Source organism: Pseudopipra pipra, chromosome 22 (genome assembly GCF_036250125.1).
Source record: "Pseudopipra pipra isolate bDixPip1 chromosome 22, bDixPip1.hap1, whole genome shotgun sequence".
NCBI classification, from domain to species: Eukaryota; Metazoa; Chordata; class Aves; order Passeriformes; family Pipridae; genus Pseudopipra; species Pseudopipra pipra.
Genome location: NC_087570.1, coordinates 2,716,254 through 2,741,893, shown reverse-complemented (window position 1 = coordinate 2,741,893; position 25,640 = coordinate 2,716,254). Strand labels below are relative to the sequence as shown.

The 25,640-nt window shown below is 42.3% G+C and overlaps 1 protein-coding gene and 1 long non-coding RNA gene across 7 annotated transcripts; both read left to right on the top strand.

Annotated features, from left to right (window-relative positions):
• The first annotated feature begins 251 nt into the window (after positions 1-251).
• LOC135425812 (uncharacterized) lies at positions 252-4,871 on the top strand. The gene is made up of 3 exons (XR_010435768.1): positions 252-958; positions 2,465-2,508; positions 4,526-4,871. It is a non-coding gene; the product is annotated as an uncharacterized LOC135425812 (long non-coding RNA).
• A 4,562-nt stretch (positions 4,872-9,433) lies between these two features.
• Positions 9,434-24,451, top strand: C22H1orf159 (chromosome 22 C1orf159 homolog). 6 transcript variants are annotated; one of them, XM_064678441.1, is made up of 12 exons: positions 10,698-10,798; positions 11,728-11,835; positions 12,021-12,135; positions 16,285-16,441; positions 16,586-16,676; positions 17,975-18,050; positions 19,754-19,858; positions 20,747-20,812; positions 21,553-21,687; positions 22,457-22,482; positions 22,825-22,855; positions 24,073-24,451. In XM_064678441.1, exons 5-12 carry the CDS (start codon positions 16,605-16,607, stop codon positions 24,168-24,170), a joined length of 609 nt encoding a protein of 202 aa, XP_064534511.1. In that variant the 5' UTR covers positions 10,698-10,798; positions 11,728-11,835; positions 12,021-12,135; positions 16,285-16,441; positions 16,586-16,604; the 3' UTR covers positions 24,171-24,451. The 6 variants fall into 6 exon arrangements, with proteins under 6 accessions (XP_064534515.1, XP_064534511.1, XP_064534513.1 ...); XM_064678443.1 differs by having other exon boundaries at positions 11,728-11,857; XM_064678442.1 differs by having other exon boundaries at positions 10,703-10,786.
• The last annotated feature ends 1,189 nt before the right edge of the window (positions 24,452-25,640 follow it).

The window sequence follows — 25,640 nt, the reverse complement described above, 5'->3', positions numbered from 1 at the left end:
ACCCCCCCTGTGCCTTGGAGATCCCTCCCACTGCTGCTCCACCTCCATGGGATACATCAGGGAAGGGGCTTGAACTCTCTTCTTTAGCCGAGGACCTTTTTGGGAGAGGGAAATATGTCCCTGAACAAACTCAGCTGCTGTTGCAGCCTTCCCATCCCTCAGGAATTACCCAGACAACACCCCCCTGGAAGGGGGGGAAGGTCAACGCCTGGCTTTAGTTAGTCCTCAAGTAAATATAGTCCTCACAAGTAAATATAGTGCTCACTGATCAGAGCATGAAGTGAGAGATGAGCTCCCCTGGGGAGACTCTGATGTATTTTTAATGTACCTGATGCAGTGGTTTAGCAGTGGATGTGACATTAACAGCTACATTTGGGCACCAATTTGCTTCTCCCAGGTGCAAACTTAAATATTTGGACAACTAGCATGGAATAAATAATTAAGCTCCTCTAATCCTTCTGGCCCCTCTTGCTAATGAGCAATATTATGATATAAATTTTTTTTTTTTTTTGAGGAACAAGCTTCTTCTTTCTTTTCCACACCTTGTGCCTCCTGACCTGTGAACAAGCCCAAGTCAGGCTTGACACAGTTTTCACTGGGGAAATAAATCTTGGCTGCTCTGCAGGTGTCAGGAGGGGACAGGTCTCTGTGTTCTGAAAGGGCTTTTGATCCAAACTGACACCAGGGAGACAGAGACGAGGAAAAAAGTAGGAATATCTCAGTGAACTGTGACAGTGGGGACAAAGATGAAGCAGAAAACAAAGGCTGTGTCTCCTGCTCTGCGGATTTGAGAGGTGCCCAAGGAATTCATCCAGTCTGATCCGCACACAGGGATGCTCCAAGCGTTTCCTTGGGGAATTCCTGTTGCTACGGAGCACTTTAAACGCAGAACGTTGGATTCCACCCCCAGGAAACAAAAATCCAGCTCGTTTCAGCCTGGCTTTGGTTTTCAAACGAGGTTTGTAACGAGGTTTTTGTTTACAAGGAGCGGCTGAAACGCCTTCTGCCCTCTGGGTGTCACCTTGAGCGGGGCAGCCTCCGGCAATGCCACATCCCGGGATTGGAGGGATGGGATTTAAGGGCTGTGAGTGGGTGTTTGGGAAATTGCTGGTCCTTCTGCTCACGTCCTGTGTGTGCAGGGAGGCACGGGACAGGTTCCAAGTCCTGGATAAACACCCCCTGCCTCCCTTCTCCAGATTGCCAGACAGGGATAAACATCCCCTGCCTCCCCTCTCCAGGTTCCCAGTCCTGGATAAACACCCCCTGCCTCTCCTGTCCAGATTCCCAGACCAGGATAAACACCCCCTGCCTCCCCTCTCCAGGTTCCCAGACAGGGATAAACACCCCCTGCCTCCTCTCTCCAAGTTCCTGGTCCTGGATAGACACCCCCTGCCTCCCCTCTCCAGGTTCCCAGCCCTGGATAAACCCCTCCTGCCTCCCTTCTCCAGGTTCCCAGACAGGGATAAACATCCCCTGCCTCCTTTCTCCAGGTTCCCAGTCCTGGATAGACACCCCCTGCCTCCCCTCTCCAGGTTTCCAGCCCCAGATAAACCCCTTCTACCTCCCTTCTCCAGGTTCCCAGACCGGGATAAACCTCCCCTGCATCCCCTGTCCATATTCCCAGTCCTGGATAGACACCCCCTGCCTCCCCTCTCCTGCCCCCAGGGATGGCCAAGGAATACCCTGGTGGGAAAGGAGGAGCTGGAAGGTTTAGGGATCTCACTTCCCAGCCCCCATGATGGATTGGGGCACCATTAGCATGGAAATCCCTGCTGGCAGAAGCTCCACGAGGTGCCAGTGCCCTCCCCCTATGGATCCCCTATGGATCCCCTCTGGAATTACAGCAGAGCCATCATTAGAACATTCCTGCCCCATCACCCATCCCATCCTCTGGAAAATGCTGAAAATGACACCAGGATGAAGATTTGGCTTCTGAAGGGTTGAACACACCTTTCCATGAGCTGGCAGGTGAATTCCTTCAGTTTTTTATATTGCATCACATGGATTTGCCATGTTCCTGTTCATGCTTTTCCCCGGGTCTGGTTGTTTACTGCTCCTTGTGAAATCTTTATCAACATTCAAAGACTCGTAGGAGATCTCATTTATTTTGTTTATTTTCCTTATTTATTTGTATTTGCTGTGAACAAAGGAGTGCTTAAATACTGGTGGAGTATTTAATATGGAAACGATGTGTTGCTTATGGACCCAGAAAACATGGAGTGACAGGTTTAAGAGATGTTAAATAAAAGAGAAGGGGGAAAAGGGAGAAATAATTTGCATCTTTTAATATAAGGCAAGGAGAGGGCTAAAAAAATTCCAGATGAGAAGTGATTAACAAGCTCCTGCAGGTGTTCCCACTGAGTGGGTGTTAATCTGGGAGGACTGGAGCATAAATAGGAATTCCCAGTGCTGGGAAGGATTTTTTTCATCCTTATTTTGTGTCTTTTTTCTTTATGAACTGAAGACAGGACGGTGCTAATCAAGCTCTGCGAGATTAACGTGAAGAAAGTGAGTTGTAATTCTAATTTTGATGTCTGTTGACGTGTTCTGTGACAGGCTGGGAGCTGCAGGATGGAAGCTGGAGGTGACTTTGGTTTTCTGGGAGTTATGTCACTGGTGGAAAAGAGCACAAAGTTGTCATGACTGATCCTTCAAAGAGAATTTCCTTTCTGCTCTGTGCATTGGGAAGCTAAACTCGGCATCCAGGTTATTTTCTATAAGCCTCTCTTGCCACAAAGCTGAACTAATTTCAATCAAACCCTAAGTTTTTAAAGCCAGCCGTGGATTTCTCCCGGCGTTCCAGACAACGGCTGAAAAGCTGAATTCGTGGCGGGCTGGGAATGCAAAAGTGAGGGTTTGTAGGAGCAGTAATGGCTTTTTCTGGAGAAATCCTGCTCAGCTTCGAGCTGGGAGAATAACCGAGAGAAAATTGCTCTGAGCTTTAAGGGAGAGAGGCAGAGATAAGGATCTGAGCCGGGCTCTTCTCAAAGGCGGGGGTAATGACTGACTTGCAGAAAAGCAATAAAAAAAAAACCCCTCCAGGCTCCTTGTTCTCTCTGCAGCTCCTCGTTCCCTCCGCAGCTCCCGGTGCTGCGCGTGCCTTTGGAATTAGGCTGCGAGTTTCCTGGATGTGAGAAAGAGCTTCACAAAAGCACGAGCCCCCCCGGGGGACGGGTTGATGAATGGCTCAAAGCTCGGGCGGTCCTGGAAGTGCGAGGGAGAGCCACCAAATTCCCCAAATTCGGGGCTGGCCAGGAGCCTCCAGGCAGGAAATCCTGTTGCGTAAATCTTGTTTCCTTGTGGCTTCCTGTGCTGGAATTTTTTCTTCAGGGACAATCCAGCCCTTAGTGCTGGGAAGGACTGAGGGAGGTGAGGTGGGCAAGGATTGTCCCCCCCGTGCTGGGGCACCTTCTGTCCAGCTCTGGGGCTCAGTTCAGGAAGGACATGGAAGGGATGGAGCGTGTCCAAAGGAGCTGGGGAAGGGTCTGGAGTATCCTATGGGGAGCTGGGGGGGCTCAGCCTGGAGAAAATGAGGCTCAGAGGGGACCTTCTGGCTCTCCACAACTCCCTGACAGGAGGGGGGAGCTGGGGAGGGTCTCTGCTCCCAGGGAACAAGGGACAGGAGGAGAAGGAACCAAGCTGTGCCAGGGGAGGGTCAGGTTGGACATCAGGAGGAATTTCCTCATGGAAAGGGTGGTCAGGCACTGGAATGCTGCTCCAGTGCCCTTTCTAGAGGGGCTCCCCAGGAGGGTGCCAGGAGAGCGAGGGGATGTGTTGGGACTCGCTGGGTTGAGACACCTTTCAAAGGAGAGGTGGTTTGTTCAAGGATGGAAAGTCAGCCAGGAAATTCAGAGTTGAGGACAAGAGTTGAGTTTTTCCTGGTCTGAACTGGCCCAAAAAATGCCTGGAGAAAAGGAGGCTCAGGGGGGACCTTCTGGCTCTCCACAACTCCCTGACTGGAGAGGGGAGCTGGGGAGGGTCGGGCTCTGCTCCCAGGGAACAAGGGACAGGAGGAGAGAGAATGGCCTCCAGCTGTGCCAGGGGAGGGTCAGGTTGGACATCAGGAGGAATTTCCTCATGGAAAGGGTGGTCAGGCACTGGAGGGGCTGCCCAGGGAGGTTTGGAGTCCCCACCCCTGGAGGTGTCCAAGGAAAGGCTGGATGTGGCCCTCAGTGCTCTGGGCTGGGGGACAGGGTGGGGATGGGGCACAGGGGGGACTCTGACGCCTTCTCCAACTTTAATCATTCTGTGATTCTGGATTTTCGCTGTGTCTTGGTTTAGTCTTTGCTTGCCTGTTCTCTTGGGTGCTTTCCAGAGAGGGTGCTCAGCCATTGGAATGGGCTGCCCAGGGAAGTGGGGGATTCTCCATCCCTGGGGGTTTTTAAGCTGAGACTGGATGTGGCATCAGTGCCATGGGCTGGGAACCACGGCGGGGTTGGATCAAGGGTTGGACTTGATGATCTCAGAGATCCCTTCCAACCCAGCTGATTCTATGATCTCACCCCCATTCCCATTATTTTCCCAGCCCCTGATCCCTGCCAGCACTTCTTATTTCTGGGACACCTGTGCAATAATGCCCTGAACTCCTCCAAACTCCTTTGGCTGCCATCGATTTTTTGGTGCTTATCAAGCCAAATGAAAAAAACTCCCCACCAAAGCAGAAATGCAATTTACTTTTTAATAAACCTTAAGAGGAAGTCAATATATCACCGGGAATTCTCTTTTTTCAACGGGCTAGTAATTAAAGCTATATATTACTGGAAGCATTAAAGATTTAATACACTTTTAGGTGTGTTTATAAAGCTTATGTTTAATCTTTGGACTCGCAGCAAGAGCCTCAAGAGTGATTTCCCCACCCTTTTTTCTCCCTTCTCCCCGTGTCTAAGGTATAGAGAATGTTTGCAAAGCCATGGAAATGGAGCAACATTTAAACCTCATTAGCTGTAATTCGTATAATTAGCATGTTTGATAAATTTGCCTTCAACTAAACACGCAGAAATAAAGGTTTCATTAAGAATGATGAATATTTATGGGGTTTTTTTTCACCTCCTACCTTTGCTTGCTTTACAAATGTTTGCATAGGAAGACACTGGTTTGCTTTATAATAAAGGGGAGGAAAAAGGAATCTAGAATATTACGTGTATAATGTGCAGAGTACAACTTCTAGTCTAGAAAAATTTAGTTCCCAGACATCACAGAAAGCCAGGAATTTTTTCCATGTCCACACAGGAAGGGTTTAAGTGGAAAGGGAGATGTTTGAGAGGGAGGGTAAAGGTGAGGAGCAACTCCCAGCATGTCTAGATGAAGCCTCCAAGGTTTCTAATTTGAATGCCACAACCCCTTTGTCAACCTGCCACTGGCAAAACATCTGATTTAAATGAGGGGTTGACTCAGAAATGCCGAATTTAAATGGATGTGTGCTCCAAGGTGGGAGGGGGATAACCCTGGAATGGGGGAGGGAGCTGGTCCTCGTAGACATGGAAAACAGCAGCAGGTTAAAGGGGAAAAAGAAACCACATCAAAAGCCAAGTTAAGGGCAGAGCTGGCAGAATAAACTCGTGCCTGTGGTGCAGGTTTGTGGTTTGGATGGGGCTGGGAGTTACTTGCAGAGGATTTACCTCTCAGGGTGCCCCGAGGAAAACAAAGATATTCCGCTCCCGTGCAGGAATTCTTCTTAAAGGACTTCACACCTCCATTAGAGGTGATAAAAAAATAACCACCAAAAGCAAGGGAAGGTTGAAAGCACTGTAGAGAACAAGTTTTCAAGTTACTTTTGCACTCCAACAGGAGTAGGAACTACTCAGTAACTCCTCAGGCCAAGGCTGGGGGTGTTTTACAAGTCTTTTGCTTCCCACTGGTGCCGAGGAAACCCCGAGCCCAGCGTGTGGCAGCACTTTTGACAGTAAATACAGCATTTTTTTCCATGTTCCGAACCCAAAGAAGCTTCCCCATCAGTATTTTGTGCTTCTGGCTTTGAAGTTTTTAGGGTTGTGTTTGGTTTTTTTGGTGTTTTTCAAAGTGGAGCGATTTCTGGTTCGGTGCAATGTTCTTATGGGGTTTCTTGAGCTGCTTGTTGTCCTCCCGTGTTTTTAGCTGCAGTCCTTTCCAGCGGAATTTCTCGGGATAAAATTGGAATTCTGCCTGGTCTGTCTCAAACACAAGCTCACCAACTGCTACAAATGCAAAAGCACTGCTGAGTTTGCGCCGTGAGGTGACCAGGAGGAAGGGAACAGAGGGTGGTTCTAACTCAGGGGGGGGAAAAAAAAAGACTTTAATTCTTCTATGATAAATTATAGGACATCAGAATAATTTATTGGTGGGGTTTTAATGCCTTTTATTCATTATCAGGCTCTGTGTAGCCTGTGAATTGCTCATCTCATCCCCTGCTGTAACCCAGGCAGCTCTTAAGCCCATCTGTTGTTTTCTTGTGAACTCTGGAAATATCTCCTTTATGCATCAAGTCTGTGACTCCTTCTCTTTCATTTTCTGCTTTTAAACGTTCAGGATTAACCATAAAAAGCAGCTGTGAGTTCATTTTCCCTCCCTAGAGCGTTGTCTTCAGGGTGAAAATGAGTTAAGAGCAAACTTGGAAGTAAAATATAAGTGGTAAGTCGAGTGATGGGTGTGTTCATCCTGGCAGTATTAAAAAATTTAGCTTAATAATAATAATAATAATAATAATAATAATAATAATAATAATAATTAATAGCTGGGATCAAACCTTTGGAAGCATCAATATGGAATCAACTGACAATGGGATCCCATGGAATCAGTGAAGAGGAACCTGGATAATTGAGGGGATGTCATTTAGGGTCATTCCAGGTGAAGAGATGGAATTCCAGAGTGGAAGATTAAAAATCATGGAATACTGGAATGGTTTGGGTTGGCTGCAGGAAAAGCACAGGATGGGAAGAAAAATCTTTGGGAAAGGGAGTGCTTCCCACCTATAATAAATTTTTAAAAGTCACTTTTATATTCTTGTTGAGAACAGAAAGGGGTTTTTTTGAGCTTTTCCATAATTAATGCAAATCTACCTTTTATTATTGATTGGAGAGAGGAAAAGGTTTAAACCTTCCCATTCCTGCTGGGATCAAACCTTGGGAAGCATCAATATGGAATCAACTGACAATGGGATCCCAGTGAAGAGAAACCTGAATAATTGAGGTGATGTCATTTAGGGTCATTCCAGGTGAAGAGAAGGAATTCCAGAGTGGAAAATTAAAAATCCTGGAATGATTTGGGTTGGGAAGGACCTTAAAGATCAATAAATTCCTCTGCAGAGGTTCCTATCACACAGATATTCTGGAATTACCCTGCAGAGAAAAAGGATAATATGAGCAAAAATAGGGTTTTTTTTTCCTTCCCCACAGCCTGGCATGGAGCTGATAATTAGATCTGTAATTAGTAACACACAATAACAGTTGTTTTGTTTATTTGGAAGTAATTTGTAATTCCCTGTCTACAAAAGGAATGTTAATTAATCCTTTGATGATCTCAGTGGGTCCCTTCCAGCTTCAGGATATTCTGATTCCCTGATTCATTTTGACACCTTTTGTGCCAACATCCCTTGGAAGAGCTGCCTGGACATGGGAGAGAAAACCTCAGGAAGGAAAAATTCCACCAGGAAGACTGAATTATTATTTTGAAATAACGTAGAGTTGACACATTTTGAAACTGTTTCACTGATTTTATTAATTGTTGTAGTGGATTGAACTTTTTCTCACCATGAAACTTTTTTATCTCTTGTTTTTCCCCCCCTCCCTCAGCCTGGGAAAAGCTCTTTGAACCACATTTCCCACTGATTTTTCTCTTTTATTCAGGTAAAATCCGTGGTTTTGAGCAACAACTTCCTTTTGAAGGGCTGCACTTGGGGTTTAGAGCTGCAGTGGCAAAAACTGGGGGAGCAGCCAGAAAGATATTTATTATATTTATTATATTTATTATATTTATTATATTTATTATATTTATTATATTTATTATATTTATTATATTTATTATATTTATTCATTTATTTTGCCAGTACTTCCCATTGCTCCCCAGCAGTTTTATCTCACAGCAGTGCTGCCTTCTGAATTATAAATATAATAATTCAGAATAATAAAATAATAATAATACAATATTTTAATAATAAAATAATTTAATAATATATAATACAATAATATATAATATATAATAATTATATACAAATATATGATATACAAAATATATGATATATAATATATTATATATACATATATAGAATATATTATATTAATATATAATATATAATGATATAATAATATATAACAATTTAATAATAATATATAATATATAATATATACCATATATATTATATATATTATATTAATATATAATATATAATGATATAATAATATATAACAATTTAATAATAACATAATAATAATAATATAATAGTTCGGAATAATACAATTCTGAATTTTATATACATAAATTCTATAGAAACATAATTCAGAATAATAAAATTATAAATAGAATTTTTATATTATGAATAGAAAAATTTACAAATATAAAAAATAAAAATAAAACAGTTTTAAAAAAAAAAAAAAAGAAAACACCTAGAATATAAAACAACTAAAAAAATCCTAGTTTTGTCTCTCCACGTGCAGGACTTGTTGCCTCGTAAATTAAGATGTTTGTGGACTCTAAATTCAAATCTCACCATTTTTCCCCTTTCTTTCCTCATCCATAAACTTGGAAGCAGCAAATCTTGTCCTGCACGTGTTGGGGAGGAGGATGCTGAGTTTTACAGTGTAACTGGTTATGGGAAATGTCATAAATTTGTGTGTCAAGCCCTAAACTATCCACAGGATTGAAACCACAAACTCTTCCAGGGGCTGAATGCATCAGGCAAGAAAAATTCCAGCCGTGCTGTCATTGTCCTGTTTTGTGGAATGTGGACGGGGTTGGGAAGAGATCCCAAAAATCTTAAAGAGCTGCACAACAAATTTCAAGCGACGCATTTACGGAATCAAGCAAAGCACAGCTGAGAAAAGGAGGAGATAAATGTATTTTCCTGGCTCTGAAGTCATCGCAGGATTTTACAGCTCGTGAGCAGAATAAAAGGGGGGAGGTTTAATTCGAGAAGAGATAAGGATGAGTTTTGCATTGAGATGAAACAGCGCTTTTTAACTCCAAATACTTTGTCACGGCGTAATTTGTGTGTGTGTCTTTGCACCCAGCGACTCTTTGAATTCAAAAGGCTTTTCAGAATTGCGTTAAGTGCTCTGTTAATGTGCAAATGCTGCAACTTCCAGCTCCGGGTAGCAGCAAATGAACCCAATTATGATAATTCTCCTGCAGCTTCAGCACTTTCTGCTCTGTGTATTTATCATTTTGTGTTCAGTGGGTGCCACAAAGAGCAGAAAGCAAAGTCTGTCCACCCACTTTCATCTCTCTCGAGCAAAGGAGTGAGTTGAATTAAAGCGTTGAATTATATCACAAATCCCAAATTCGGGGGAGAAACTCTGTATCCAAACTCCAGGGAAAAGTTGTTTCCTGCCGATTTCCTCAGCCTTGAGAATAAACAGCGCTCAGTCTTTCTCTGGGGTTCTGCTCTGAAACATTTCACCTGCTTTGGGAAAGAAGAACCCCAGTAAAACACCTTTTTTTTTTGCAGTAGAAGATTTGTGAAGAGTTGCATTTCATGCTCATCTGCACAGTTATATAAACGCTCAGCAAAACTGCACAGGAATTGTCTTGGTGAGTATTTTTATTCTTATTACTGCAGTTTCTTCCTTCCCGGATAAAATATTTCTATATGTGGTCCAGAAACTTTGAAAGAATTTAAATATGCCAAAATCTTTTTTAAAAGCCCCGTTTTATAGAACAGAGATCTTTCCCCAGCTGATGTCAGGCATTGTCTGTGATATCTTTATTTTAAGCTCGTCACAAGATGTACTGATGCCTCAGACTTGGAACAAGTTTTAATTCTCCTCTTCAAGAGGAGGAAACTTGAGTGAAAGTGAAGATTTTGGGTCAGAAGTGGAACTTTGATTTTGCCTTTTGTTTCGAGTCTTAGTTTTCCTGAGAGATTTGCAGGATTTGTCCTGCCCTTTCTGCTGGAAAATTCCAGCAGCAGTTGGTAACTGGGAGAGGGGGCTGAGTAAGTGACAGGCAGGGTGATGCTCCTGTCTTTCTCAAGGCTTCCCTTATAAAATCATGGAATGGTTTGGATTGGAAAGGACTTTAAAGACCACTTCATTTCAGCCCTCTGTGACGGGCAGGGACACCTTGCACCGGACCAGGTTGCTCCGAGCTCCATCCAACTTGGCCTTGAACACTTTTAGGGATGGGGCATCCACATCTGGGCAGCCTGATCCCTCCTTTCCCGGGATTCCCTGGATTTTCAGGATTTGCGGGCTCACAGGCCCCGCCACCTCCTGCCTTCCGCCGCGTCAGCGTTGCCAAGCAACGCTTAAAATGGCGGCGCCCTCGCAAGGCACGCCGGGAGTTGTAGTCCAGCGCCTCGCCGCCCCCGCGTCCCGCCCGCGGCGCGGGACTCGCTCTCCCATCATGCTCCGCGGCGCCGCGCGAAGGGCCGAGCGAGCGCATTTACCTGCGGGGAGCGGGGCACAGGTGGAGCGAGCCGCGGGGGCTTCTGGGAGTTGTAGTTCGAAGCGGAGGGCCCTCTAAGGGAAGTAGGGCGACGGGCGGTGGCCGCGGGACTACAACTCCCAGGGGGTAGCGGGAGCGGCGGGCAGGGCGCCGGCGGAGGGCGGGGGGTACGAACGGGAACCTCGGCGGTGCTGCCGCGGTGGGGGCTCAGGTGAGACTGCAGGTGAGGAGGGGGAGGAAGAGGAGGAGGCGGGAGCGGGCACGGGAGGTGACCCCCGGGGCGGGCGGAGAGCCCCGGGCGGTGCCCCATTGTTCGCAGGGTGCCGGGGTGGGATTGGGTTTGCCGAAGGGGGCGAATTCCTGGGGGGAAAAGCCCCCACCCGATGCTCTGGCTGGGGAGGGCGGAGGTGGTTTGGGATGAGGGTGAAGATGGGGAGAGTCGCCCCTCGCTGGCTCCTGGTGCGTTTGGGAACGAATCCCCTCCTTCTCATCACCCGCTAAAACTCTGGATACTTTATTTCCTAAAAAACCAAGTCAGTTTTAACAGGATTTTTTTCTCAACCTGAGATTTTTGGGGTTGTGGGCAATTGGTGTAACTGGTTTTGTTTCTTTGGGGGTTTTTCGTTTTGTTGTTTTTTTTTTTTTTCCCTAAACTTCCACCCAATACACGCCTCAATAACACTGATTTTTGTTGCACCCTTTTGGAGTAAAAAAGCCCCCAAACCCCTAAACAGGCCATACAAACATTGGGGTTGCTCAGCTGGGAGAAGAGGAGGCTCTGGGATGACCTAATTGTGGCCTTCCAGTGCCTGCAAAAAACATGGAGAGGGACTATTTACAGGGGCTGGAGCGCCAGCCCAAGGGGGAACAGCTTCACACTGGCAGAGAGTAGGGTTAGGTGGGATATTAGGAAGGAATTATTTACTCAGAGGGTGGCACTGGCACAGGTTGCCCAAAGAACCTTTGGCTGCCCCATCCCTGGGAGTGTCCAAGGCCAGGTAGGAACACCCTGGGATAGTGGAAGCTGTCCCTGAATGGGACTGAATGACTTGGAAGTTCCCTTCCCACCAAAACCATTCCACCATTCTATGATATGTCCCTTTTTCCAATCTTTCCCTGTAGCATATTCATTCCTGCTCTGGGTTTTTTCAGGCTGCAACAACTGTTGTAACAGCAGTAAATGGTGGTGTTAATGAGTGTTTGCCCAAGGCAGGTGTGCCTTGAAATAAAAACAGCTTTTGCAGCAAAGCCTGGCTTAAGGTAGATCCCCTTGGAGCAGGAGGTGTGTGGGTTTAATTGCTGGTTGCATAATCCTGGGGATGGAGGGGTAGGACGGGGGTTCTTTTCACTGGGGCACGTTCAGGAAGCTGGAAAAACGAGTCCTCCTTGTGCTTTAACTTGATAAAAGATTGTTCTGTTCCCTGTCTGATGTTCTGCCACTGCAGGTTTGTTGGGAAACAGTGGCAGTGTCGGGGAGGAATTAGCAGCTAAACCACAAACCTCGGGGGTTTGGGGTTCCCTGAGGAAGATGCAGAGGGACTCCTGTGTGCCTGTGAGCTGGTAAGTGAGAGTTTAAACTTTTACAGCCCTCTGAGACTGCATTTTGACCTTTCCTGCTCTCAGGATTAATTCAGGGCTCATCAGAATTAAGAAGGCTTTGAGTGTGGAACAGTTTCAAACTCTGGTGTGCTGAGGGAATTATGAAACCACCCGAAATTCAGGTGAAGTTTCTTTTCGTTGCCACCTTTTTCCAGGTACCTGAAGGAATCCCCTTGCTCAAAATAATAACTAAAAAATCTCCAGCAACACTTGAAGCAAGAAAGATCCTGCTAATACAGCAGAAATCATGGACACACAGAAACTGCAAAAGAGATAAATTAAAGGAGTGGGAGGAAAAAGGCTTCCAGTGCTTGGTGTTGATGAATTGTTTGTGTTCCTTTTTAAAAGCAGCCAGAGGAAGAGTGGCTGAGTTTCACTGGTGTGTGTGTTGTGGAGCTGACAGTGATGTGAGGTTTGGTTCAGCTGAGAAAACCGGGGTGTGAAATCCTCGTTTCCATCGAGGCGTCTGCGTTGGCTCCCGGAACACAAACACTTCCCAGTCCGGCTCCTCTCCGTGCATGGCATTATCCCCTCTCCCACAATCCAGAGGGAAACATCCTTTATGCTAAAGAGCTCTGCTGTGGGGGTTTGATTCCCGAGAAAATTCATGGATGAGGGAATGGTGGGACGGTTTGGGTTGGGAGGGACCTTAAAGCTCAGCCCATCCCACACTTTTCCAGCCACTTCCAGCCCGGCCTTGGACACTTCCAGGGATGGGGCAGCCCCAGTTTCTCTGCCAGGCCCTCCCCACCCTCCCAAGAAGGAATTTTTTCCCAATTTTTACTCCCAAGCTGCTCTCATCCTTCATTTCAAAGCTGAACCTTCAGCTCCTCTCAACCACTGTCCCCGTATATTGAATATCTTGGAAGGCTTTGGGGCTTTTTTTGCCTTCTAAATTTAAAATTAGGCTCTCAAATATCGACACTTATCTTTGATTGGGGCTGGGAAGCAGGAAAAGAGTCGTGTTCTTCCCATGGTTCTGAGCAGTGAGGCCAATGAACTGCACAAATCCCTGCTGGAAGTTGCTGCCTTGGAATTCTGCCCTCCATTTACTCCCTGACTTGGAGGTCACGAGCTCTTTCCAAGAGCTGTGCTTTTAGGAACTCTATATAATGTTTTTCATGTTGTTGCATTTAAAGAATAGAGGTGCTGAAGTCTGATGTTTTTCCCTGGGAATTATCCTCAAAAAAAAAAAAAGTAGATATTTAATGTGACCTTCATGGCTTGAATTTCTGCCTCATTCAGAGAGAATTATATATATTATTATTATATATATTATTATATATAATATATATATTCATATATAATATATATTCATATATAATATATATTCATATATAATATATATTCATATACAATATATATTCATATATAACATATCAATATATAATCTATTAAATATAAAATATATTTAATAGATTAAATATATATTATATATTCATATATAATATTATATATTATAAATATATAATATATATTTATATTTATATATTATAAGTATATAATATTATCTATTATATATTTATATATAATATTATCTATTATCTATTTATATATAATATATATTTAATATATTAAATATATATTATAGAAATAATATATAGAAATACATTCATTTTATTATATTTTATATATAATAATATATAATATAAATAATATATATTAAAAAATATATATATCATTCTTCTAGTTAGATATTACTATATATTATTATTCTAGTTAGATATTATAGTAATAAAAATATATATTATTATTAGGCTGCTCATTTTTCCTGGCTGATTGAGAATCCACCAGGATGTGAAGAACTAATTCTGGGGCTTGAATAGAAATATTATATAAATATATAAAATATAAATATATAAAAATATATAAATATATAAAATAGAAATATATAAAATATAAATATATAAATATAAAAATAGAAATATATAACTATAAATATGTAAATATAAAAATATAAAATAGAAATATATAACTATAAATATATAAATATAGATATATAAAATAGAAATATATAAAATAGAAATATATAAAATATAAATGGAGTAAATATAACATTTTTTATCTCAGGTTTAGGAGCTTTCAAACAGTTTATTCAGCTCAGCTTTCCTTTGCCAGCCAAACCAACCCTGTGTGGATCCATATTAAGCTCAGATATTGTGTCTCTCTCTGCTGGAAATAAAAAATATTGGCTGATGATTTGAGGGCAGATTGATCCCATGTCCCACTTGTGCTGGAACAGCTGCAGGGCAGATGTTCTGGGTTGGGTTGGGAACCAAAGTCTGCCCATCAGTTCACCAATATTTATATAGTTATATTTATATATTTATATTTATATATTTATATTTATATATTTATATTTATATATTTATATTTATATATTTATATTTATATATTTATATTTATATATTTATATATTTATATTTATATATTTATATTTATATATTTATATTTATATATTTATATTTATATATTTATATATTTATATTTATACATTTATATTTATACATTTATATTTATACATTTATATTTATACATTTGTAATTTATACATTTGTATTTTATACATTTGTATTTTATACATTTGTATTTTATACATTTGTATTTTATACATTTGTATTTTATACATTTATATTTTATACATTTATATTTTATACATTTATATTTTATACATTTATATTTATATATATTTTTATTTTATATATTTATATTTTTTATATTTATATATATTTATATAATATTTCTATTCAAGCCCCAGAATTAGTTCTTCACATCCTGGTGGATTCTCAATCAGCCAGGAAAAATGAGCAGCCTAATAATAATATATATTTTTATTACTATAATAGAAAACTAGAATAATAATATATAGTAATATCTAACTAGAAGAATTATATATATAATATGAATTTTAATATGAATTTTAATATGAATAATATTAATTTTAATAACAAACAGAACATAATTAACATTATTTTTCTTCAATTGGAAGGGTCAGGACAGTGCAAGTTTTCCTGCTCTAATTCCCAGATTAGGAATTAGTTGGAGCAGCAAGGCTGGAGTGTGGTTTTCAGGATTTTCAGCCCTTGATCTTGGAGCTTTCACTGATACCAGAGGATAATAATAAGTTTTCCCAGCAAGCTGAACTAATCTTATTTTGAAGTTTGAAGCTCTTTGGAAGTGATTTAAGGAAAAAAAAAACCAACAAAAAAACCCCAAAACCACCCGGAAATTAATCATAGGAACTGCTGAGTGATTTTTGTTCTTCAGAAAAAAAACCCCAACTTGCCAAGGGTCATGATACAGGAATTTCAAACACAGCCAGTGGGTTTGTATTGAACAAAAATAGTAACAAATTTCAGTTGGTGAAATGAGTCACTAAAGGAGTTTTCCCTGACAGTTGGAGGCTTTTTTTTTTCCTCACTTTGCTCTGGTTTGAGGCTCTTCTCTGTCCCCAGGTTTGATTTCTAAGGAGGAAGATGATTTTTTCCTAAATCCAGGTTGCTGGTTTTTATCTCAAATAAGAAAGACTCTTTTTCCTAAATCCAGGCTGCTGGTTTTTATCTCAAATAAGACTCTTTTTCCTAAATCCAGGCTTCTGAGCCCAGCACTGTCTGGAGCAGAGAACAGGCAGATTTCTGTATTGACACAGGGTGGGGCTCACCCTGCAGTTCAAACGGGATGTGGCCCTTTGATTTTCAACCAAACAGTCCTTTATTGATTTATTTGTACTTTACATTTCTTTATTGACACGTTTCTTTATTGTAACCAAACATTTAAAGCCAGAAACACGGCCCTGGGGGGAGTCACGTGGCAGTTTGAGGAGGGAAAAACCCAAGGCTTGGTGCAGACTGACCGAAATATTCTGTTTAAACTCAGAAGGTCGTTTCTCAGGCAGCTCAGAAATACAATTTATTAACTTCATTAACGCCTCAGAGCTCGTTAATGCTGCCAGGGGAGAGGAATGAAGTGCAGTGCTGCCTCTCCTGGGTGCCCTGTGCTGCTCCCAGTCCATCCCAGTCCACGTGGAGCCCCTGACTGGGGGTTATCCCTGGTGGTGCCAGGCAGGAACTGCTCCTTGCAATCCCATCGATTTTTTATTTGTTTTTTCCAGATCCTGGGTGTGGAATCGTCTCTGCATGGCCCAGTTTGGAACAGGCTGATAAGGCTCCTTGTTTCTTAGCAACCCCAGCTCTGCCACAGCCAGAAACCTGCCCTTCTGCAGCTGGAGGGGAAATTCTGAATGTCTCAAAAGCAAATCTCAAACCCAGGTAAGTCCTTCTTCCCCCCCCCACCTTGTGTTTAATTTAAATTTACCTCCAATAAAAGGGATGTGCGTGGGCAAAAGCTCCTTAACAAGGGCAAAGCAGAACTTCTGTGTCCTTAATCAGTCATTTTTCCCTGGTTTTATTTAGACCTGTGTCTTTCCTGGGCATGGAGGTGCCATATGTCCTTCTCCTAACACGACTGGTGGCAGAAGTTGCCAGCAAATCCACGCCAAACTCGGTAGGTGCTTGGTGGGTTTTGTCTTCCCAGGTCCTCTAAAACCAGAAGGATTATTTTCCTTTCCTGCTGCAGTTTCTAGAAAGCTGTTTAATTCAGCAGAAATTACCTGTACTGCTCTAAAATGAGCATTAAGTGCCACTTTTCCAGTGGCTCGGTTTGCTCTGGTTGCCTTTTAAAGCAGGGAATTCTCCCTGGCCCATGTGCATGTAGGGATGGAACTCCTAAAGCCTCCCAAAAAACACCCTGATGATCAAAAAACCCCACTTTTTAAGCTGCTTGACAGTTTGACTGCAAATAAATAATCAACCAAACCACGGGTACCCAAAAGTTAACTTTGCAAACGACTGAGGAGCTCTGAAGCTTCAAGTCACAGAAGCATAAAATTCTGCTTGAAGGAGGGTTCAACCAACAAACCTTTGGAAGAAACTGGTCTTGGGCATTTTATCTATAAATCTTCTGTTTTTTTCCAGTGTGGAATCACCCTGCTAATTTCATTTTTAACTGTTTAACTGAGAACTTTGATCTCTGTCACCTTCCCACTTGATGGTGTTGGCTGAGAAGCACAGTAATATTTGCTGTTGTATATTAGTTATATTTAAGTCACTTCTATGGCTGAATTTAGGGCAGCTCTCGTTACTTTTGACTTTTTTAAGACTGATTTGGAAGTTTAGTGGCTTTTTGTGCAGGTTCAGAGTGTGGATAAACTCAAGCCTCTGGGAGATGTTATTAATATCTCTCAAAAGAACCACAGTGTTCCCACCAACCATTTCTCTCTGAGCTTTGTGTCCCAGCTTGCTGTAATTTGTAAATCATTTGGAAGCTGGCTTTTATATAAACAAATAAAAATAAGCTCCATGCCTGCAGGGTACGTGGAGTTTTTCTTTTATATTAAATATTGAAGGCAGAAGCTCTTGCAGTTGTGCTGGGTTGCTCTGAGGTGTTGTCATCACTTGGAATATTCAGTCATTTTGCCAACAGTTTTTCCCTGTTTGTGGAGCTGTGGGAAGCAGAACTCCCCCTCTGAACTCTCCTTCACTGGTGACTTTATCAATTATATTTCTAAAGCAGTTTTTGGAGGCTTTTCCCACTGTCACAAGCACAGTGTGCTTTATTTCAGTTATTAAGGAGCAGCTTCCAGTGGGTTCTCTCCTTGAAAAACTGCTTCATGCAGAAAGAAAAGCTTAAATTTTAACTGAGTTGCTGCTTGTTCCTCTCTGTCCCCTGGAGATAATGAATTAATTACTGTTGATGAAGCCTTTTAATAAAGGTGGGAAACACCCTGTGATTTCTTTTCTCAGGTGTCAGAACCAGAATGTTGTGTGGATGTGTTGGATTCCAACAGCTCCTGTCCAGCAACCAACCAGTGCAGTCCAGGTATAAGTTGTTGTTGCTTAATAAAATCATGGAATCATGATTTTATTATTTTTATTATTTTATTATTCCCCTGGTTTGAGTGGGAAAAGACCTTAAAGCTCATCCAGTCCCACCCCCTGCCACGAGCAGGGACACCTTCCACCATCCCAGCTTGTTCCAACCTGGCCTTGGGCACTTCCAGGGATAAAAAATTCCCATTTTTTAAATTTTTTTTTATTAATTAACACCAAAGTACCTGATTAATTGGGGAGTAAAAACAAAATAATGAATGCATGCACACATCAAAGTCTTCCTTCCTCTAACACACACGAGCTAATGCTGCTCATGACTCACAAATATTGTCCTTTCATGGCTAAAAGGGAATAAAATATTATTGATGAGGTTATTCTTTATTTCTTTTTATTTATTTAATGTGCACTTGGATTATGTAAGAGCTGCTGGAAATGCTTGAAAGCCCTAAAAGCCCATATAATCAGCATAAAAAGCCCAAAATGCTGTAATGTGTATTTAAGGCAGCCTTAAGAACCATTTCAATGGTTTTGCTGACACAAAAAGCCTCATTCTTCCTCCTGCCCTGTGCCTGAAGTTGTTTTCTCCTAAATGGAGTTAAAATCTTCTTTTGTCAGTGAAAGGTGGTCCTTTTTTAATGCCATTTTATTTCAAATCTGGGAGTAAAAGCAGGAAAAATGGCTCCAGAGCCCACAGGAACAAGAGAATTAGTGACTTGAAAATTGGGCTCCACCCTGGGGTGGTTCTTTGGGTGTTTTAAGCCAAACTTCATTAACTCCTCTAACAGTTGCTTCATTTAATACATTAATTTCTGCTTCTAAATGATCTCAGAAACAGGTATCATTAGCTATGGTATAAACAATTGCCTCCAAATTGTGGGATTCTCTGAAATCTTCCTGTGATCTGAGACTCTCCCAATACCTTTGGTGTCACATCAAAGTTTTTACTCCAGAAAGTCTTTGCCTTTCCCTTGTGCTCAGATGAAATATCAGCTGTAATTTATGATTTTTGGGGCATCAAACCTCGAAGGAAAATGGTTTGGAATCAGCACCTTACCAATGGTTTTGCCTTAGGGGATAATTGATACCAATTTTTGGCTCCAGGCTCTTCCAGAACTGGATTTTTAACCAGCAACAGGAAGAAAAAAAAACTTTATTAGGGCAGGATTTGGATTTTAACTTCCAGCATTTTTCCCTCCCTTTCTGGTTCTTGGCATGTTGTCCCTGCCTGTTGTATTTCCAATATTATATATATTAAAAATATCATTAAATTTTGTTTCTGTGACCTCTAAAAAGTAAAATGACTCTTTTTTTTTTTTTTTTTAGCATTCTTGAATGTTACTTATAATTTTTTAGGCATTTCCCATCTTGCTGCAAACTCCACCACATGAAGCAGGGAATGGAGTGGGGTTGGAATTACCTTTTGGAAGCTGTTTGCTTGTAACTCTCCCTCCTTTGCCCCCCTTTTTTTCTGGAATAAAGGCTTTGAAATGAAAATAATCCAATAGAAATGAAATTAAATGAATAATACAAATAATTGTGATAGATTAGGAAGCAGGAGGTGCCTGTAACCAGCAGAGCAGAGGGAATTTCTGCCTCTTTGGGGGAAGAAATAACCCAAAAAGTGGGAAAAAAAATTGCCTCCAGTGTTGCTTTTGTGGTTTTCATGCCTCTGGACCTGCTGTTCCCCTGCAGGTTGTTACAGGAGATGGAATGAGGATGGAAGCAGCAGCTGCATTAAATGCAAAAATGAAACCCTGCCTGTTTTCTCTGTTTACAACCTGAGCGAGTGCAGAACTAGTGAGTCATTTATCAGCCCTTTATTCTGGTTTTTTCTAGCCCTGACATCTCTTCTTTGGCCCAGCAAAGACTCTCCAAGAAGGCCTCAAATCCTGCAGATTTTTATTCCCCTCCCTTTGTTAAACTTTTCCAAAGTCCTGGTGTGACTTTGAGCTTTTGAACGTGCAACAAAACCTGTAGGAACTTGGAAATTCAGCGTAAAGAAGCTGCAGAGTGATGTGGAATCATTCTATGAGGGGGGGAAAAAACCCTTCCAAATCTTGTTGTGCAAAAGCAAATGTGGCATGAAATAAAAATGATGAAATGAAACAGTCCTGAACACTGAAATGATTAAACTCTCCAAGCAGGATCAGTGGCAGACACCCAGTGAAGGCTGAATTTGGGGGCAACTTTCATCTGCACTACAAGAAAAAGGCATTTGCTGGGGGTGTTTGCCAGCATTTCTCTCCAGAGCACAAAACAGCTCAGACTGTGCTTGAGTTCTTTGAAAAAAAAATCTATATTAAGGAGCCTGGATTTCATTTTGTGTCTGAGCTTTGTTGGAGAGGTGAGAACCATCCAATTCCTTGTCAATAAGTTTAATGAAAGGAGCTCAGAAACCTGGTTTGAGTTCCTGGGAAATGCAGCAGTGAATTCTTTTCTTTTCTTTTTTATTATTTGACAAATTCTGATGATGTTTGTTTGCTTTTTTTCCCAAAAAAGAATTCAAAAGTGATATATATAAAGTGAAATTCAATCAGGATTCCTGTACAACCTCAAATTGTATTTCCAATATTATACATATATAACCTCAAATAATTCCTGAGCAGTTAATAGTCTTTTACTAAGGTTTTCAGCACATCTGTAGTTTTTATGTCTGCCTTTAAAAACATTCTTTTTTAATTGCAGCTGGGAGCAGAGGGATGAATTTCCAAATGAACATAAGCACTGTAACTCCTTTCCTACAGAGCATAGGTGAGTAAATGATTTTGTGATTATTCCCCATGTACCAGTAAGTTGTAAAAACAGGTTTTATTTCATTATTAGCTTTTATTTCTCGAACAGGGTTTATTCTAAGTGGAGTAGAATTGTTTTAACCTTTCCTGCCTTATTCTCAACAAGAATCTTTTCTAAAGATTCTGATAAATCTGAGTTGAATTTTAAGGGAATTCTTTTGCTGAATGGTTCTTTCCCCTTGGGATCTACAAGGGATTTTCTGGTGCAGCTTGAGCTGGTTTATGAAACCAAAAAACTGAGTTTTGAACGTTTATGCTGCAAGATTTTGGGGTTTTTAGGGGTGAGGAAACATGTGACACATCTACATCTCACTGAGCCTTTCTCTTGGTTGGTTTTATCACAGTTTAAGCTCCTAAAAACACTTGGACACTGGGAAGAAGAACAAAAATTGAGAATATTTCGGCAGCAAGAGACTGGATAAAGTGATTTAAGTGTTAGAGTTGGTTCAGTGTTTCCCAGAAGGCAAAGCTCAACAGCCCTGGTGAACAGGGGAGCTGCTGATCCCTTCCTAATTCATCTTTTTGTGTCTATATTCTCAATTTGAGGCATTTATTGCCCTTCAGAACGTGGACTTCTCAAGCAGAGAATGAGTAGCAGGAAGTTGGTCTTTTATCTGTTGTTTAACCCTTTTATTAGAAGGGATTTCTGATGAATAACAGTGTTTTCTCTCTCTTTATAATGTGGTTTTTTTTGCACAGGGGGCCCAGAAGTGGCAGCTTCCCTCATCTTAGGGACATTTTTCATCAGTTTGTTCCTGATTCTCTCTGTTGCTTCTTTCTTCTACCTCAAACGTGCCAATAAACTCCCCAACATTTTCTACAGAAGGAACAAAGGTAAGATTGTCCACTGTCTATTAAATCCCTAAATGAACTTTGCTTGATTGAATGTGCTATCATTTGATATCAAATTTCACTCCAGTGACTCTCTGAGTCTGAACTGATCAAGAACCCATAATATCCTTGAAGGGTTGAGATCTCTGAGTTGCCTTTTCAAGGAAATTTAGTCAGCACCAGGTTCTCCTTCAGTTTTTTGGGGCTCAGGAGCTGGTTTATGACATTTCTAAGCTGGCAGGACACCAGACCTCTGATGCTTCAGTGACTATGGTCTGACTTCCCTCTTTTGGGCTGATAATTCCCCCTGATCCAGCAGGATAAAGCATTAATGTCCTTCTCTGAGGGGGGGAAAACCTTAACAAACATTCCCCTGGCTGATTCTCAGCTTCCCTTCTGTCTGGAGGATGATTATCACCCCTCTGGCTAAAGGGGTTCACAGTTTTATTTGTCCTTTTATTTTTTCCTGGCTCCAAGTGACATTTTTCCCTGTCAAAGGGGCTGCTGAGGTTTCCTCCTTTGGAAGCAAAATAAGTCCCTCTTGAAGACTTTACAACCCTTTATCTCAAATTTTGAAGAGAGTCCTGCACCCAGTGTGTTCCCCTGATGGATTTTCTGACTGTCCTGCTCTGCTTTGGTGGGGTTTTGTGACAAAACTCTTTTCTTTTTTTAGCCATAAAACTATTCCATGCATGAGTGTATTTTTGGAAAAACAACAGTTCCAGCCTTTTAGATTAATGAGGGTTAATCTCTCTCTTTCTCTCTCTTTTAGCATCTGTTCTCCAGCCTAGTGAAACAGTAAGTAAATTCTCTTCTTCCAACAGGAACAAGCAAATAAAGCATCAACCACACAATAATTTAAATTTTAGCAGCTCGTTAATGAGCTCCTTAATCTGATGGGTGAGACTGAAATAAATAGAAAAGATGTTTTGGGGGTTATTTGTCCAAACTGAGGTGAAGATGAATACAGACCATCTGGATTTCTGGCTTCTACTGAGTGATTGTTTTTCCCAAGAAAAACCATACCCAGTAAATACTGAAACTCTGAAATGTTGCTGTGGGTTTTTGGGGGGTTTTTTTGGAATGAAAGACTGTGAAAAGGTGCTTTGTTTGACATGATGGTTCTCCTGTTCTCTGCAGGCATCCATGATACCTCCCCCAGCTTCTTCAGGTGAGGAACTGCTGCCTGGGATGCTAAAAAGCAGGGAAACTTCTCTCCTCCGAGTGGGAATGCTGAGAACACCCAGCAATATATCAAAATAACCATTTATAAAGCTGCTTTACAACCGGTGGAATCTGTGGTGGGGACAGAAATCCAATGAGATCTGCCCAGTGAGGCCTTTTTGGATGGGATTGATTGCTTTAATTAACACAGGCACCAGGAGTGATGGAGCACTTGATGTGAAAATAGATCTGTGACAGCTCCTAAAATAGATCTTCCACTGCTCTGTCCTCACAGAGAGGAGTCTTACAAGGAGATGCACTATTTTTTCATAAGTAAATTATTCAGTCTGGGGTTTATTTTCAGGATTAGATTCCTCCTGACAATGCCAGGTTGGCTCATTTTCAGCCTTGCTGGTTTGAAAATTTCTCAGCTTCTTGAAAAACAGCTTTACATAGACTGCTTGGAACACTCTATTTTGGGGTTTTTTTGGTATTTTGGGCTCTTTTGGGCAAGGTGTGATGTTTAATACCTGCAGAAATTAATTTCTCAGGGAAGATTTCGTCTAATCAGGATGGTATGATTAAAATTGAATTTTTTTTTAATGCAGTTCTTTAACTTTTAGATGTTTTGAGATGTGTTCCAGGCTCGGGCTGGCTGTTAAACTGACAGTGCTGCTCCTGGAAAGTCTTGGCTTCTTTGCCTTTAATTTATCCATCTGAGGAAGTCCAGTTGTCAGGGAGTTTTAGGGCTGAAAATGGAAAGCTCCATGTACTGTAAACACTTAAAATAATAGGAATAATAAAATAATAGGAGTGCCAGTTTATCCTGAGCATCTGGTTTTCTGGGCCATTGGGAGCTCATTTAAAAAGTTGATTTGTGGCCTTTTGCTGTGACAGCTCTGTGTAGGGTTTTTTTTTTTGTGGTCTGGTTTTGTTGGGGGTTTTTTGAAGTCCAGAATTATCTTGATCACTGAGGAATTAGGAATTCACAGGATCACTGAGGTTGGAAAAGAGCTCCAAGATCAGAGCCCACCCTGTGCCCCATCCCCACCTTGTCCCCCAGCCCGGAGCACTGAGTGCCACATCCTGGGACACCTCCAGGGATTGGGACTCCACCACCTCCCTGGGCAGCCCCTTCCAGTGCCTGACCACCCTTTCCAGGAGGAAATTAGGGATAAAGGCACGTTCCTGAGCAGGTGCTGACGATGTTTCTGTGCCTTTCAGTTCGGAAGCCGCGATACGTCCGCCGGGAACGGTCCCTGGTCACCTCCACGTCTGCTGCCATCATCTCCTCCTCCGAAACCAGGGTCAGCAATGTTTAACCTTCCCTCCTGACAGAGGACCTTCACCATTTGTGGTGTCAAAGAACCTTTTTCTGAACCCACTGAAGTGCCAGGAAAACGTTGCAAGCAGCTGACCCCGACCAGAAACCGAATTCCCGCGTCCGAGGGTTTGTGCCAAACGTCCTCCCGGGGATGAGCTGCTGGAGGTGACACCCAGTCCCAGGAACTCCTCTGCAATGCACTATTCCAGCTCTGGGGGCTCCTTTCTCTCCTGCAGGTGCTGTGTTTGAAACCTTTAAAGAATCTGCCTTTCTTTGGAACACTCTCTCTGTTCTGGCAAGTTCTTCTCCCTGTGCTGTGACGTGTCCCTGTGTCCCCAGGGCTGGCTGGCTCAGTGCTGCAGGCCAACCCAAAATCCTGGGATTACTCAAGGCTGTGGATTTGAGGAAGGGAGCCACTTGTAGATGGGAACACTTAAGTGCCACTCCTTTAACAAGATAACAATAATTAACATGCAGAATCCTTTGGAAGCAAAAAAATGGTGCCTGTGGAGCATCTTCTGCCACAGCTGAGCCTGAGTTTAACTGTGACTGTGGAGCCACCCTCCTGATCCTGCTGCTCCTGGTGCTTTGGAAGGCCATGGTCAATGTGGGCCCAATCCCAAGGGGGGGAATTCTGGGGGGAAGTTTTTTCAGCTGATTTCAGCTCAGTGCTGTTTGCTGGGGGTTTGTAAACGAGAGGCTGCAAAGTCTGTCCCTGCTGGGACAACCTGGGAGCCCAAAATTCCTGCAGGACAGTTGTCAGTGAGGGTTGGGATGAGCTGGAGAGGTCAGGGGAACTTCTGCCAATGCAATAAAGGGGTTTCTTTGGTCGAGCCCTTCACTAACACACCTGAGATGTTCAGGCCAGCACCTTAGGACAGAGCTCAGTGGGGATTTCCTTGTTCCAACACCAGCCTAAACCCCCCCTTTCCCACTCTGGATTTGTTCCTGCCCTCTCCATGTGCCTGAGGAGTCGCTCCTGCAGGGAATTAAAGGAGCTGTAAAATCACTTTTTTTTCCTGCCTGGCTTCTCCTTCCCAAGTTCTTTTCCTGGCAGGGGTGACTGTTACCATGTGAACACATCCTGGGCATACTGGGACGGGCATGAGATGGGAAATGAGGGGGAAAAAAAGAGGTTGCTGAAGTGGTGGAAGTGTCACTGTCACCTTCTGTGAGTTCTATCTATGCAGCCTGTGCCTCCCCACCTACCTGTGTTGCTGTTGCCTCTTTTGGTGGAGCTGCCACTCCATTCTGGCTCTGTGCTCCTAAAATAAATCCTTTGGAAGCTTTTCCTCAGCATCCCCTGGCAGGAATGGGAACTGGAACAGTTGGTTCTCTTTTTTTGGGGAAAATGAGAACAAAATTGTCTTGATCTGACGTGTCACCCATATGGAGAGCCCAGAACTTGTGATCCACGTTCCCTCTTCTCTGGGGTTTAAAACCTTCTTCCAAGAGGAGAACTGAGGTG

What these genes read in the sequence shown, in the direction of transcription:
- C22H1orf159 (XM_064678445.1), top strand. Translation starts at nt 16,605, where the DNA reads ATGGAGGTGCCATATGTCCTTCTCCTAACACGACTGGTGGCAGAAGTT. An exon ending in CCTGAGCGAGTGCAGAACTA is followed by an intron (nt 19,859 to 20,746) that starts GTGAGTCATTTA and finishes TTTTAATTGCAG; the next exon opens with CTGGGAGCAGAGGGATGAAT. An exon ending in TTCTCCAGCCTAGTGAAACA is followed by an intron (nt 22,483 to 22,824) that starts GTAAGTAAATTC and finishes TGTTCTCTGCAG; the next exon opens with GCATCCATGATACCTCCCCC.